Source organism: Meriones unguiculatus, chromosome 10 (genome assembly GCF_030254825.1).
Source record: "Meriones unguiculatus strain TT.TT164.6M chromosome 10, Bangor_MerUng_6.1, whole genome shotgun sequence".
In the NCBI taxonomy this organism is placed as follows: Eukaryota; Metazoa; Chordata; class Mammalia; order Rodentia; family Muridae; genus Meriones; species Meriones unguiculatus.
In genome coordinates, this window is record NC_083358.1 from 72055561 (window position 1) to 72071719 (window position 16159).

Sequence of the window (16159 nt, forward strand, 5' to 3'; positions counted from 1 at the left end):
TCTTGACATATGCATCCTTTATGTTGATATACAAGACTTCACTAAACAATGACATGTAACTAAGGCCAGTTTTGTTTTGTTTTTGTTTTTTTTTTTTTTTTCATGTTGTCTGAAGCCTAGTGATTGGGTGAAATATGAGATGAGAGTGGGGTACATTTAAGTCAAAACAGTGTAGTCTGTTTGCAGTGGTTAATGTATTTGCAAACAATGCTCTAAAACCTTAAATCTATTGGTGCCAGATGAAATATCACTAAGTAATAATTAAAGAATCCCATTTGCCACTGGAGGAAAAGGCATTTCCAACGCTGAATTCCAGGTGAGAGAGAAATCTCAATAGGAAGGCTTCTTTCAAAGGTAGAAAGCAAGTGTGTTTACTTTAGATTTTTTTTTCCTAAAAGGATTTTTAGAAACATGAGTTTGCTTGCAAAATGAAAAATTCATATTTTGTCAATCATGCCATTATAAAAAACAGAATTAATTAACTTAAATCATGCTTATAGGAAGAGAGTCTAAAAGAGATGAGGCATATTAAGGAATATCAATACAAAATCTACTTTTTCCAGTGAAATATGAGGAGTCTAATAGTTTAAGATTATGTCAGTGTTTATGAGACATAGGTTAGTTGTCTCTACGTAGGTAGTCTTTTAAAAATGAATAGAACACAAAATGAATCAGGAAATTAGCTTCCTCTTCCAAAAAGGAGCACTGTTTAAATACTGATTCAATAAGAGATTATGGTAAATGTTATGGTTCAATAACATCAGCAGTGCCCCAGATGTGGTGGCCTGGAGGATGAAATAGAAAGATGGCAAGTTCTAACCACCATGTGCTACACAGTGAAATCCTGTTCCCCAAACAAAGCAAGACAAACACCCACCAAAATGCCAACAATTGATATTTGAACCATATAATTTTAAATATTATACAAGAATAAACTTTTACTCAACTATTGAGTTAGGCTGAAATATGTGATCAGTGTTATCAATGATGTAAACATGAAAGATTTGACTTTAGAATGAATAACATTTACTTTTTAAATATCAGCATTCATATATCTGCATACAAATAATTTACTAAAATCTCAAAATGACAAATGCTTTGGGAATTCATAAATATGGATATAGATACAGTATTAAGTCTAAAGATTTAGCTTATGATACAATATTTGGATTTATGACCACTGTAATATCAAAATGACAAAGTTTTCTACAAATGTGTTATTTATAGCTCAATCAGAACAATAAATTAAAAATAAATAAAAAGTGAAGAAAAGAAATTTCACACATAGATTTCACAGTAGTATCTCTGCATTAGGTTTTTCACACCACTATTTCCAACAAAGGCATATTTTATTGACTCAAATTATTTCTTATTATTCAAATTTAAAGAGAAAGCCAACTCAAAATTTTATAAATAATTGTTTCTTAGCATTGTTTGTTTAGAAATTTTAATTTAAATGTTTTAATCCCTCTAGTTGTCTATGTTAGTTAAAAAGACCGAATTACATATACTTTTGTAGTTTTTCTTCTAAACTAAAGAATGAGGAAAATGTCATTTTAAGTCTAGAAGTGCAGGGCAGAAAACATGTCTTTATAAGGCAAATAAATATTGAATTTTCCCAATTGGACATTTACATGCGGGTCAGCAGGTGGATAACTTGAGGACACCACATTATCTACTCACTGCATTCTTACGTACTCATTCACCTAACAGACGTATGTGCTGAGACCTTGTGACCTTTCACTTCTCCATGTAAGAGGCAGGTATTCTGTCTGTCTGTGTCTCCTCCCCTTGCTGTCTTCATGAGTTTCCAGTTGCCTGTGGACACTAACTCTCCCCTTTCACCTTCTGATCTACAAAGGCGGTCCATTACTTTGAATCAGTGATTCAGAGGCAAGTACTGTAAGTGCCATGCTAAGCCAAACCAGGATAATTTTTGTCCTCCTCTCTCTAAGAAAACACTTCCTTGGTGCTGAGCAGTCAAAATGGTATTACAGAATATGTTATTACGGGAACCAAAAGTGTTACCAATAAGAATGATAACCTCGGTTGGTTGAGGTCTGTAGCTTGTCACTTACTGAGAACATCTATTGGATAATCTGTGGAGAACAGAAGACAGTGAAGTGATTCTGACATAGACTTCAGAGAAGCCACAGCTATGTCTCTAAAGCCTCGACAAATAAGTGTTATTTTAATAATTATATTCTAAAATTCATTTCAAAATTATATTTTAAAATATATTATAAAGTTGCATAAAATCGAATGCTTTCCTGGGTCTTTATAGCTTAATTGACAGCTGTCATTCAAATAAGCCACACATGCCAGGATGGCTAATCTTCACTTAAAAGGTACTTGAATGGCCAAAGAAATTGGTATCTTTATTTTCTAAAGAGACCCTGAAATACGCCTTTTAAGTTGGTGTTGTCTTTCAAATGCTTGCAAACGGTCCCCCAGCCTACCTGCAAGTGGGCCTTGCCCACTCATGCATATCAAGCACGTACTGTTAGCCCAAAGTGCTTCTCAGATAACTTCCATTTATTCCTCCTGGTGCCAGCCTGGTGTGGCTTCTGTCTGTCTTTGTGGCCATGAGTCCTTCTCTCTTCAGATGTACCAAACCGACCAAGGTGGCCAGTGCAGGCACAGTTGGTGTGCATAGTGTGTTGCATTTCTGGAGGTCCCCCATGACTCTCTCGTGCAGTGCTCGTCTCTGCTGACATCACTGATTAGGTGTTGAATGCCGCCCACCTTTTCAATGACAGCTCATGCTGAGCTCCGTTTCGTCTGGGCAAGTTGGCACTCACACGCCATCTTTCTGAGTCTATGGAATGCTAGGTTTTGTGAGATGTATCCTGAGAGTTTCAAGAACGAACCCATTTGTCTGGACTTTTTTTTTTTTTTTTGAAATAGTGATGTCATGCTGGTGCTTTGCATGCTCAAATGAAAACCAGACACCTTCTAGGTAAGATGTAGGTTTTCTGAGATACCTGATGGGCTAGGGTCAGTTGGAAAAAGAGGAGGACCTCCCCTATCAGTGAACTTGGAGAGGGGCATGGGAAGAGATGAGGGAGGGAGGGTGGGATTGGGAGGGAGGGAGGGAGCTACAGCTGGGATACAAAGTGAATAAACTATAATTAATATAAAAATAAAAATAAAAAAAGATTTAGGTTTTCCCCTTCTCAATGAAGAAAATATGCATGGAGATAGATGGCACTACCAGCCATGTCAAATCTGTCAAATTTTCAAACTTTCTCTTACAGCAAGCTTAGTGTGATGTATTCAGTATTGTGAACTATGCTTTTATTATTGTCAAATAACAGTATAAGGTGGGAAAGGGACTGCTTTTGTTTCTGAAATGAGAATTTTGTCCTGAGCATGAGGCAATTAAATTCATGATGTAGGTATGCTGTAACCAGAAAACCTTTGGCTTCATCTTACTCAGTGGTTCAGTGATGAAACAGCAAACACAATGAAAGAATCTATAAAAACCATGTTAGAGTCCGTGGCTCAGGCCTAATTTGTATTTTGTGACTTCGGTGGTCTTCCGTTAATTTTCTGAAAACCACTCATCGCCTGTAAAAATCTGTTGCTTGTGTTCTATATAATCAACATTACCACAGATTTCTATAAGAAAATGGGTTGGTATAACAGAATGTTGCTGGAAAGCTAATCAAATTTACTGTAAATGATAATCTTCATCTCAAAAACCGTGTGTGCATACAGCCCTACTCATGGGTAGAAGGCATTGCATATGTCTGTCTGTTGTGTGTGTTTATGCATATACATGACTAATTAATAAAAATGAGTCTTCTGAGTTAACCCAATCGAGTTATCAATTATGCAGAAATTAATGACCCTATTAGGATTCCGGCAAAGATTTCAGTTTCTCTGCCTCCCCTTGCTGCTGCTTCCTTATCTGTTAACCCTTCAATAAAACAGCCTCCTGGAGCGGTTCACTGGTAGCTCTCCTTTCTTGCCCCTTACTGTCACAGTAGTTCCCTTGTTGTTGTTGTCCACTGTCAATCATTCACTGTTACTTTCCCTTTCATTCATATTCTTTTCTAGTTTCCTTTGCTTGTCATCCATTCCTACTTTTCTTATCATCCTATTGTAATTTTCTTTGAATAACTCTCCATTCATTTTGAATGTGATGAAAATATGGAGGAAAGGCATACCACCACCTTGATTACACAGGCTAACTAAACACAATCTCCTTTAGCCTCCTTCAAAACTGTTTAAATGCTGGGCATACAATCCTATTCAGGCTAATTAGATTGACCAAAAAATAATAATTAATTGTTGGATTCTTGCTGAAACTGAGAGGAAATGAAAGTGATCAATATTCAGGAATTCCTAAAAACGGAAAATTAATCCCAGAGATGCTAGAGGCCACAGTGTAAATAAATGGGAGGAGGGGGAAGCAATGAGCAAGAAGCTTGAGGCTCTTGATGTAGCTCTTCCACAACCTTTCCACCTCAGAAATAACTACCCCCATCACTGGTTAAACGCTTCTCTATGATGCACTTTCTACCTGCTTTGTGCAAAAACTATGAAATCAAATATTCTGAACTGTCCTTTTCTTATAGCAACCATTCAATCTTTAAAGAATTAAGAAGGGTGGTGATCTGCAATCTAATCATCATTTCTGTAGATTCTAGCGCTCAAGTAGAGATTGGCAAAATAGGAGACAAGGCTGTGGAGATATCCATATATTAATTTTAGAGTACGTTATTTTTTTTTTACTTTCAATTTATTTTATTTTTGTAAATTACTATTTGTAAATTACCATTTCTTCCATAAGCATTTACATGGAGTGTGTGTTCTGGTTACTTCACTTCTATGGAAAATGCCCTTTCAAACTTCAGCTTGTCCTATTAAAACCCACTTCCTCACAAGTCTAAATAAACTAGTAAGTAATCTGCTAAATTAAACCTACTGCAAATCATTTGTTACTTTTCTTTTTAAAAGCACATAAGATAGTCAATAATTACATAAGTGTCAAAACTGTGAAGAAGACTGTTCAAGGACCACTGTAGTAGCATCACTGGAATATCGTTCCTGAATAGTCCCCCCTAAAGGTTTATAAAGTGAGATATATGGATCTCAGGCCATACACAAAAGTTTCTCTCCAATAACAAGTGATATATTAGAGTTTTCTTTTGTTGCCACTGTAAAGACAACTACTGAATTCTGAGATTTCACCTTACACCCATCAAGAATGGTTAAGATCAAACACTCAAGTGACAATACATGCTGGAGAGGATGTGGAGAAAGAGAAACCCTCCCCCATTGCTGGTAGGAATGTAAACTTGTACAACCACTTTGGAAATAAATCAGATGCTATCTCAGAAAATTAGGAATAGTGCTTCCTCAGGATCCAGCTATACCACTCCTAGGAATATATCCAAAATATACTTAACTATACAACAAGGACATTTGTTTAACCATGTTCATAGCAGCTCTATTCATAATGGCCAGAATCTGGAAACAACCTAGATATTCCTCAGCTGAGGAATGGATACAGAAATTGTGGTACATTTACACAATGGAATACTACTCAGCAATTAAAAAAAGGAAAACATGAAATCCATTTGCAGGCAAATGGATGGGAGTAGAAGAGATCATCCTGGTGAGGTAACCCAGAAGCTGAATTCTAATTTAAAGCAACTTAATGTATGCGATGGCCACAGAAGATTCCACAACTTAGTGCAATTTCTGTCTTTTAAAGACAGGAGAATAAGAGTTCTCAAAAGTCTCAAGCAGAATCAGTTTTCTTTGCCTATTGTGTATTATTTCTATTAAGAACACAAGGACAGTGTATATATATATATACACATATATATATATATATATATATTACAAATTGGCAATGTATATGATGATTTCTGACAAGAATTGTAAAATACACCCTTTTAAGAGCTTAATATCCAGTGGAGTTGGGGAGGGGCATGGGAGGAGATGAGGAAAGGGTTGGGTGGGATTGGGAGGGGGTGAGGAATGGGGCTATAGCTGGGATACAAAGTAAATCAAATGTAATTAATAAAAAAATGCATTTAAAAAATGCTTAGTATCCTAGTTGTCAGCACTTCCTCAAGATCCAGCTATACCATTCCTAGGCATATATCCAAAAGAGGCTCAAGTACACAATAAGGACATTTGCTCAACCATGTTTGTAGCAGCTTTATTTGTAATAGACAGAAGCTGGAAACAGCCCAGATGCCCCTCAACTGAAGAATGGATGCAGAAATTGTGGTACATCTACACAATGGAATATTACTCAGCCATGAAAAATAAGGAAATCATGAAATTTGCAGGTAAATGGTGGGACCTGGAAAGGATCATCCTGAGTGAGCTGTCCCAGAAGCAGAAAGACATACACGGTATATACTCACTTATATAGACATATAATATAGGATAAACCTACTAAAATCTGTACATCTAAAGAAACTAATCAAGAGAGAGGACCCTGACTAAAACGCTCAATCCCCATCCCGAAAGGCAAAGAGGATAGACATCAGAAGAAGAAGAAAACAGGAAACAAGCTAGGAACCTGTCACAGAGGGCCTCTGAAAGGCTCTTCCCTGCAGACTATCAAAGCAGATGCTGAGACTTATGGCCAACTGTTGGGCAGAGTGCATGAAATCTTATGTAAGAAATGAGAAATAGTAAGATCTGGAGAGCACAGGAACTCCACAAGGAGAGCAACAGAACCAGAAAATTTGAACACAGGCATCTTCCCAGAGATTCATACTCCAACCAAGTACCATGCATGGAGATAACCTAGAACCCCTGCACAGATGTAGCCCATGGCAGTTTAGTGTCCACGTGGGTTCTATAGTAATTGGAAGAGGGACTGCCTCTGACATGAACTGATTGGCCTGCTCTTTGATCACCTCCCCCTGAGCAGGGAGCAGCTTTTCCAGGCCACAGAAGATGACAATGCAGCCACTCCTGATGAGATCTGATAGACTAAGATCAGAAGGAAGGAGAGGAGGACCTCCCTTATCAGTGGACTTGGGGAGGGAGGGTGGGATCAGGAGGGGAGGAGGAAGGGGCTTATGGGGGGATACAAAGTGAATAAAGTGTAATTAATAAAAAAATAAAATTTTAAAAAAGAAAAAATGCTTAGTATCATGAGTACTACGTGTTCTCAGGCTCATGATTTTGTCACATTGCAGGAATATACTCAATAATTCAGCTTTTAAACTAACCTATACATGTTTCCTTGAACATGTATTAATATGATGTATTTCTTAATAATAGAACGTATAGGTTACCTTCTTCAGCCCTTCCGAACTGAACATTTTCTTAAAATCCTAAACAAGATTCATAAGAATCTTGACTTTTTGTGGAGCAATCATGGAACTGAACATTTCTGTGTTTGTCAGTTGTTTTCTTGTTCTGAGTGTAGCGGTCCTTGGGATTACAATGGACTAAAACAATGACCTTCTGTTTCTTCAGATTTGGAGCAGCCCACAATTTAGTCATCGGAACTATGGTGACAAGGATGTACTTGGATCCTATGGAAACTTCTGTTCAATGATGGATTCAACCTCAAAAGACCAAAGAAGTAAGGGTATTAAATACGTTTTTTCCAACACAAAATACAGTCACTTTTCTTTTCATCATGCTCCTTGGAAAGAATTTCAACTCCTAGTAAAAATGTTTATAATTAACTCTGTTAAGAATGGCAGATTAAAAGCAAGAATGTAAATTAATGAACAATTTATACTTCATCATTTTTATCACGAGTCAACTTTTTCCCATGTGAAGGATTATTTGGGCAAAGCTGAACATCTTACCCCCCTTTTGTGACTAGAAGTTAACAAATATTAATCTCAATTTTCAATATCCACCCACTTTTTGTTCCAGCAGGTCAGTCCCCAGATATATCAAATAAATAATAAGGATATCATCTGCTTTTGAGGGACTGCCAGCAAGGAATATGAGCACTGAAAAATGAACTGTGAAGTCAAATTCAGCACAGTTATGCTCAGTTTTTAAACAGGAGTTACCACATTAAACTTTCAACTCAATGCACCTAAGGCATTAGAGAAAAGATTAGCATATGTAATTAAGTAGAATTGTGTGTGGATAAACAGTGATACCGCTACACATTTTGCATGTGATGGAGAATTGATTGAGGTAACAAAAAAATCAAAAGAATATGAGTCCCAAAGCATGGAAGGTGACTGGAGCCATTCACTGCTTGTTCTTCTCTTGGACTTCCATTTGTTCTCCAGCTTTGTTAATCCCAGATATGGCCTCCAATTTAAAAATTGATTAGATTAAAAGTAAAGGTACAATTATTATAGGAGATCCCCAGACCTTCCCTTAAGCTTTCTCTCCCAGACAACTCATACTCACCCCTTCTAGAATCTCATGCAGGCTCTTCTTAAATACAATGTCTACGTCCAACCTATGAGTCTTTCCTGACCTTTCAACCCTTATGTCAAACTCAATATGACTAAAACCAAAATACAACTTTCTCTCATGTCAGCAAACGTTGACTTCACTTTTCCAGCTATTTATATTAAAATCCAGGAAGTCATTACTAATTCTTTTCTTTTCTTTTTTGCATATTTAACTCTTTACCTGTCTACAAATCTGGTCGCATTTACATTATGAATAATTTACATTATAAACTGAGTTAGCCTGATTTTATAGTCTTCGCTATCACTATCCTGATTCCACACACATTGCAATAGTTTTAAGCTTATGTCTCTTGCTACCACTTTGACCATCTACAGTGTAAAACTCATGTATAGTTTTTAGGATTCCCCTCTTATCATCAGTGGCTTTCCATTAGTCTTTTCAGCAAACCCCCAGATGTGATCTACAAGCTCCTCTGTGATCTGACCCTGCAGTCCCATCACCTGTTTCATTACTTTTCTCTCTCTCTCTCTAATTTCCAGCTACTTAGACCTTCTTGTGGTCTTTACAAGACAGCTCCTTCCCCTCAGCACAGAACAATATGCTCACATTGTTCTTTTTTCTGTTACTTTTTAAAAAATTTTAATTTAATTTTATTTATATATTCATTTATTTCAATTTATTCACTTTGTATCCTGGCTACAGCCCCCTCCCTTGTCTCCTCTCAATCCCACCCACCCTCCCTCTTGTCCCTCTATGCCCTTTCCCTGGTCCCCTGATAGGGGAGGACCTCCTCCACTTCTATCTGAACCTAGTTTATCAGGTCTCATCAGAACTGGCTGCATCATCTTCCTCTGTGGTCTGGTAAGGCTGCACCCCCAAGGGGAGGTGATCAAAGAGCCAGCCACCACTTTGGAAATCAATCTGGCAGTTCCTCAGAAAATCAGAAATAGTGCTACCTCAAGATCTAGCTATTCCACTCCTAGGCATATACCCAAAAGATGTCGCACCATTCAGTAAGAACGTTTGCTCAACCATGTGTGTAGCAGCTCTATTTGTAATAGCCAGACTCTGGAAACAACCTAGATGTTCCTCAGCAGAGGAATGGACACAGAAAGTGTGGTACATTAACACAAAGGAATACTACTTAGCAATTAAAAACAAGGAAATCATGAAATTTTCAGACAAATGGTGGCAACTAGAAAAGATCATCCTGAGTGAGGTAGCTCACAGTGTTCTTAATGCTTAGAGACTTCCTTTTCTGCCTACATTACCTTTTCATTTGTTAAAGCTATAAATCAAATCATAGGTAAGTATTTAGATGCTCATTTAAGCTTCAAGTGTATAAACATCTTAATATATTTTAAATACATCAAGTATTCAAGTGATGTGAAAGTAAGCAATATACCTGGGGAGCAAAACTGAATTCCCAATTTCAATACAGCTCCTTAAGTGTTGAAAGTAGAACACAATAAATCAAAACAGGACCCCAATAAAGAGCATTTACAAAGCCCAAACAATTCTACATAGTTTCCCCAAATTCTCTGATTCTCAGAGAAGACATTAAGTGCTGTAAGATTCTTAATCTCTGTATTCAGTTCAACCACACAGTAACAAAGGTATGCTTTTCACTGCAGGTCTTTAATAGCCCATCTTATTATTTAACTATTCTAGAGCACAGTCTACACTGGTGAATATAAATGCACATATGTACAGAAAAAGACCTAACTATACACACATGCACCTATCCATTCAATATGTGGATGAACTATTTAAATGGAATTTTAAGGCAAATCACAGGAAAGTAAGAAAAGTTCTTAAAGCGTACAATAAGACATTTCCAGCTGAGCATGTTTAATGATTTTATCAAATGTTACTTAGTATAATTTAATTTTATTTCCTTTTTTAACACCTTCTCCCCTGAGTGTACAGCTTCCCTTCAGCCACAGGACCACTTTTCAGAAAGGCTGTAATGAGAAGACAGTGATTGACACCAGGAACCAGTTTCTCCTACCACAAATCTTCAAGGCAGTCGAATTGTGCAATCCAGTTGTGTATTAGAAATAGTTCATATTTGAGTTAGACTTAAGACTAGGGTTAAATAGAAGCAGTCTTGTAAAGAGATAGGGAGGTTCTTCCAGTTTGAAAACTGTCACACCTGGATGGCACAGTCATGTTCACTTCACTTCTTCTGGAAGCGAAGATTTGACTGAACATGTAATTTGGTTAGTACCTCCCAATACACCAAATTAAGGAACACTAACCTGAGAGAACTGGCAAGACAGATAGATAGATGGATAGATAGATAGATAGATAGATAGATAGATAGATAGATAGATAGATGTGAAAATCTGAATTGTAAAGAACACAAAACAGAACTACTCAAGGCAAGATCTCAGAACAGAAGATTGAAAACACAAGTCTCAAATCACCAAGTTTCCTGTCTAACTATGCTATTACACCATGAATGCAAAGAGATCCTTAAATTGTATGCAGCATGTTTGATTTGAATATTTTTCTTCACAAGCACACAGAAACAAAAAAAAATCGTAAAAAGGGGAGTAGGAAAACAAGTTCTGCATGAACAAAACTTTTACCATAAACAAAAACCTTCACCAGCACACTTGGAAAAATCTGTGTGTAGAAACCTTACAAATTATCTGGCTCAATATTGGAAAAAGTTAGAAAGATCAGAAAAGGCATTCTCTTTCTCTCCAAATCTTTGAGTTATTCAAACTCTTGAAGAATCATCTCCTCATCATTACATATGAACCTCTCCAGGAATTCATATTCTTACCAGATTAAAGTAAAAGGGGAAAAAAAAAAACAAAACAAAACCTCTTTACCAAATCCCAATTGGATATATTTATTTAGTATACTTTTGTTGCTTGAAGCCAGATATAATAAAAAACCACAGTGACTTACCTGAGAAACTGCTGCATATTTGGGATTTCTTGCAGTTAGAGTTAGTTAAGTCCTCTCTCTTGTCCTGTATAATTTCATCCTGTTGCTGCGTTCCAAGCATTTCTATTTGCATTGTTAAACCATAATAGTGCACACATCCATGCCCAACACACTTATAAACCATCTTCCTGTGTGGTAGTACAGTCTATGAACATGAAGTCTTTGAGTAGTATCAAGTTCTGTGGGTTTCTATGTCAAGGATCCCCAAGTTTTAATGCCATATTCTAGCTGGGAGAGTTTATGTGTGTGGTTTCAATGGCACCAAATAAAAATCAGCCCTTTGTACTGAGAAGCAGTGAAATAGGGGTGACCACATAGGTAGTGAGCAGCACGGAGGATTGCAGCATTCCATTACAAGAAAAAGTAACACAGATATCAATGCCATATCACACTAATGCAGATATCAAATTTAAAAGGGGGGAGGGTGGCCAGAGACAGTTCCATGGGCCGTATTTCTTCATCCACAATGTCTCCAAGAGTCATCACTGAAGATTTGTGGTACAAGGATGACTTGGGGTATTTTCTATGGGCATGCTTACAGTGGATGAGGAGGAGGAAAATTAAGGCTCATTTGTTTGTCTTCAACTTGAAAAAAGTCTTTTATACTTTTCAAGAAAAATATATCTTAAGTATCATTCGTTTTTTCTTTATACAAGTTATATAGAGAGGTAGATGATAGACAAATAGAATAGATGATAGCTAGATAGTTGATAGATATGGACGAACAAGAAACAATAATAGCATATTTTATGAAAGATTTGTTCATAGAATCATACCACTGAGGTAAGGACACATGTAGAAATACAAACATTTGCATCATAAAGAATATTAGATTTTTTTCAGAACTATATGTTCACGGATTTAAATCCCACAAATAAAATTTTCTGTCATGGAAAAATGGAGATATTTTGAATACTAAAGTCCTTTATTTAACAACACAGAAGTTTCACAAAAACAACTTTACTGGGCAAATTGAAGTGATTTTTAAATTTTTCTTTACAGTTTTGTACATGCCCCATAAGTGATTTTTTTCCTTAATAAATACACTGTTTTCCAAAACTGCTTTTTTTTTAAATAACTGCACAAGCTTACATACACCTTTACACAAGTATCTATTAGAAAATGCAACCATTAACTGCACAGTTCAGAACAGGAGGACGCTGGGAAAGGAGTACACTTTGTGGCCCTTGTCCTGACATATTTATTTGGCAATTGTGGAACGGAATCCCTCTGAACACAGTAGCTGTGTGTTACTCACTAGGAATACATATCTCAGTGTGAAATGCCAAATTTAATAAAAACAAAATCTGAAACATTTAGCTCTTACATGAGAACCAACTGTTTGATATTGCTGGGAATCTCACCATGATCAAAGACCCACTACAGCTTTCTGCTCAATATATTTGACCCTGAATCGTGCATTCATTTAACTGTGTCCCCTCTTTTCATTCTTTGATTACTGATACTATCAGCTTAAAGGCTTTCTATGCTTTAGCACTAATTGAACAACGTCCGTGCCAGGGGTTCTGACAAGGGATGGAAGAGTCTTTTCCTTTCGTGATTACTTAATATTCACTCATAGCAGGTCCATCGTCTCCCTGTGATTGCTTAGAATGAAATTGAGGGTTTGGGGATAGGCAACCAGGAGACTTGTCATGTATGCATACATTAGGGAAGGTGATTACTGTCTATGTCCCATGGATGGATTCATTACCACTCTGTGAGGGTGCCTCTGCCTGCATGAGGGCAAGAGGAGTCCACCAGAAACTCGCCTGAGTCTGAAGGTCAATAGAGACACCAGTCTGCATTATGATATTCTTCTGGAGTGCTGAGGAACAGCTAAAAGGAGCATTTGTTTAGGACACTCTGTGCCAATGGCCCACAGATTCTCTCGTGCTCCCTTCAAACGCTGCCAGGGCATGGCAGCCACTGAAGATTGGACTCTCGTGTCTGTGGACCTTCTCTACCAGCTTTAGCAACATCTGATATGTAACTTTTGTATGTATACAACCTAAAGTATGATATCTAAATTTCCTTGATATGGAAAATGAAGCACACAGTGAGCAACTGATAAAAGTTATGTTTCACTGATATTTTGGAATAAAGAAAATGCACACCTTCTCTGCCCTAAGGCTACAAATTGTCAGTACACAAATACTTGAGAAAGTAAACTAGGGGAGGTGGGGGATGGATCTAAAAAGGTAATTTCATCATCACCAGTGAGAACCCTACATTTTGTAAATTCAATTTAAGTGAAAACATAGGAAGTGTGTGGCATAAAAGCAATCAGTGTAAATAACAAAAATGAAAGAGAATTAAAAGAAAAGGCCACACTGATTACCATGCTACCAAACAGATTCATTTCATTAAAAATAAATGGAACAATACATTTACAACGCGTAGATTCATTGTCTTCAAAAAAAACCCAAAAACTAAAAACAAAATGAACTGAAAATAAACCCCCAAATACATCAAGATACGCAATACCTAACCTTGAGGTTTTGACTGTCAGTACATTGCTATGAGGTCCTTGTTGTGTGCCTAATACAGTCTGAGAAGAAATTTGCTTCACTTATAATTATTTTTACAAAAGCAAGGGAAGTGTCCCATTCAAGTGTTAAAATAAGTTTTCACATACTCATAGTTATGTAACTAAAAAATAAGAATAAAGAAAAATATTTAAAAAAAAAAAGGAAACAATGGGACAATAAAGAACTCTTACAGGCCCTCATTGGCCCTACAGAAGAAACAGAAATTATACCTACAAACCCTCTAAGGGATACACACAGAGTAGAAAGCTATCTCAGAAGTAATATCCAGCACATTTTAGCTTTTGATGATTTCATTCTTTTTTTCCTAAACATAGGCGGGTGTAATACATAATGCATTTTCCTCAAGGAAACAGCTTGACCATACTGCAGAGTACGCATTGGTATGCTAGCTAGGCACATTCGCGGTACCCCACTGGTACCCCACACTGGCGTCACACAGACCTACTATGCTCCAAGTACTCCAATGATGGCATAGTTGACTTTCCTTTACAAAAAGAAATTGTCATTCCACCTCCCATTCAAAACGAAACGAGATCTGAAAAAATGTTTGCCAGCCAGCTTCTGAAGTACGTTACTCTTTAAGGTCCCCACGGCCTTATCACTGTCTTCCCCTGTTGTTTTCCTTCTGATTCATCTTGCTAACCTGTCTGATAGTCATAAAGAACAAAAATGAAAGTAACACAGCAACTCTGTTATTCTGTGTTTTTCCTAAATTAGGTTTCATTTCTAGAACTGATCCTTACCAGTTAGTTTTTTAAAAAAATAATTAAAGTATTTGTTTTAATGGGATAGGCCTCTTTTGAGAAGCATGACTGTCCTACGAAAACCCGATCTTTTAGGGCGAGGCAGCCCGGGTTCTACAAAGCATACTAGGGATGCTATCTTGTTTTATAAAGTTCCGCACACCTTGGCCTTGCTTCATGGAAAGAAAGCTTCCATTGAATGGGATGGAAGCAATGGGTGTTCGCTGAGGAACTTGCAGAACACTGGACCCAACTGATAAGCTATGGAAAGGAAGATAAAGAAAAAATTCTCACTTTTAATGAGTCTGTAAATTATTTGAAAATATGTCCAGCCACACCTTAAAGTAGGCTTCAGTGCATTTAAATTTTAAACCTACCGATTCAATGTCTCACATGGAATCAAAACATCTGAATACCCTTCTGTTTTTATTTTTCCTACTCCTCCCCAAAGCAAAAACAAAATAACCAAAGAGTCAAAAAGCTTGGACAGCTTGTGTATGGCTAAGAGGAAGAAAAAAAAAAGTTTCAGGCATGAATTTCTCTTTCTATGGTCTGATAACTTTAGCCTAGAAAACTCTTTTTCAATTAAAAAAAAATTATACAACTGATTCTGCATTTTCCAACTATTCTGAGTACTCCCCATACAGTGCAACCCAAACAAGTCAACTACACTAAGAATCTGGGGGCTATACCCTCTGTACAGCTCGTTTGTACGCAATGCAAGTGCATAACCACTACTCTAATATAGTGCTCAAAAGATTAATTGAAACCTTCACAATAGCTTCCCTTCTTACATCGACACAATTGAAGGTATTTGCTGGATGCAGTATTATCTTTTAGTGTCGTAAAACCGGCCATCAAGTCTCTACAGAAAGACGCGTGAATAATCACCAGTGTTGTTTCTGCTTCTACAAACAACTGGCAAAAATATTTAAAGCTAGAATTTATTGCTCCAGATTTAACTTGCAGAACCATATTGTTGTGCACAAACTGTTAATCTCCATAGCTGCTCAGACATGATTGTCTCCTTGTGTCTAAACACACAAAATACAAGCTGCTATCTGTACAGTTTACAGTACTGAAACACATAGATTTGAAAATGAAGTATAGATATGTACTTTGCAAAGATACATGATTTTACAGTCAGGGGTTACCCAAACTTATTATTATTATTTTTTTACAGCCACTTTCAAAATAGACAACAACTTGACTAGTATAGCTAAATACATCGAAGGAAGAATCAGTGTATTGAAAGTAAATAGACTGGCCAATTCTCCAAGCTTCCCTGTTATTTTTATGTGTCTTTTTCTCCTTTTCTTTTCCTCTTGTTTTTTTTTTTTTTTTTGAAGAAATCCCTATACATTAAAATGAAAATAATTTCTGTATATTTTCTTCAACGGTGGACTAAGCGGTTTCTTAAAACAAGACATTAGTTCACCCTTCATTTCCAAATGCCTTGAAAATAAGATACACTACTGCTTTAAAAGAACCATCGGAATGCTTCAGCGCTGGGAACAGGTGTTCTCTATA

At 36.8% G+C, this 16159-nt stretch overlaps 1 protein-coding gene across 2 annotated transcripts in view; it reads right to left on the minus strand.

Moving 5' to 3' along the window:
• The window catches only part of Cxxc4 (CXXC finger protein 4), a 129875-nt gene that overhangs the window by 92892 nt on the left and 20824 nt on the right, over positions 1–16159 (minus strand). The window contains exon 4 of one of the 2 annotated variants that reach the window (XM_021663567.2): positions 12241–16154. The exons of the other annotated variant lie outside the window; for it this stretch is intronic. Coding sequence (XP_021519242.1) covers positions 16110–16154 — 45 coding nt within the window. The 3' untranslated portion in view covers positions 12241–16109. Of the gene's footprint in view, positions 1–12240; positions 16155–16159 lie in introns of those variants that run through there. 2 annotated transcript variants of the gene reach the window in all.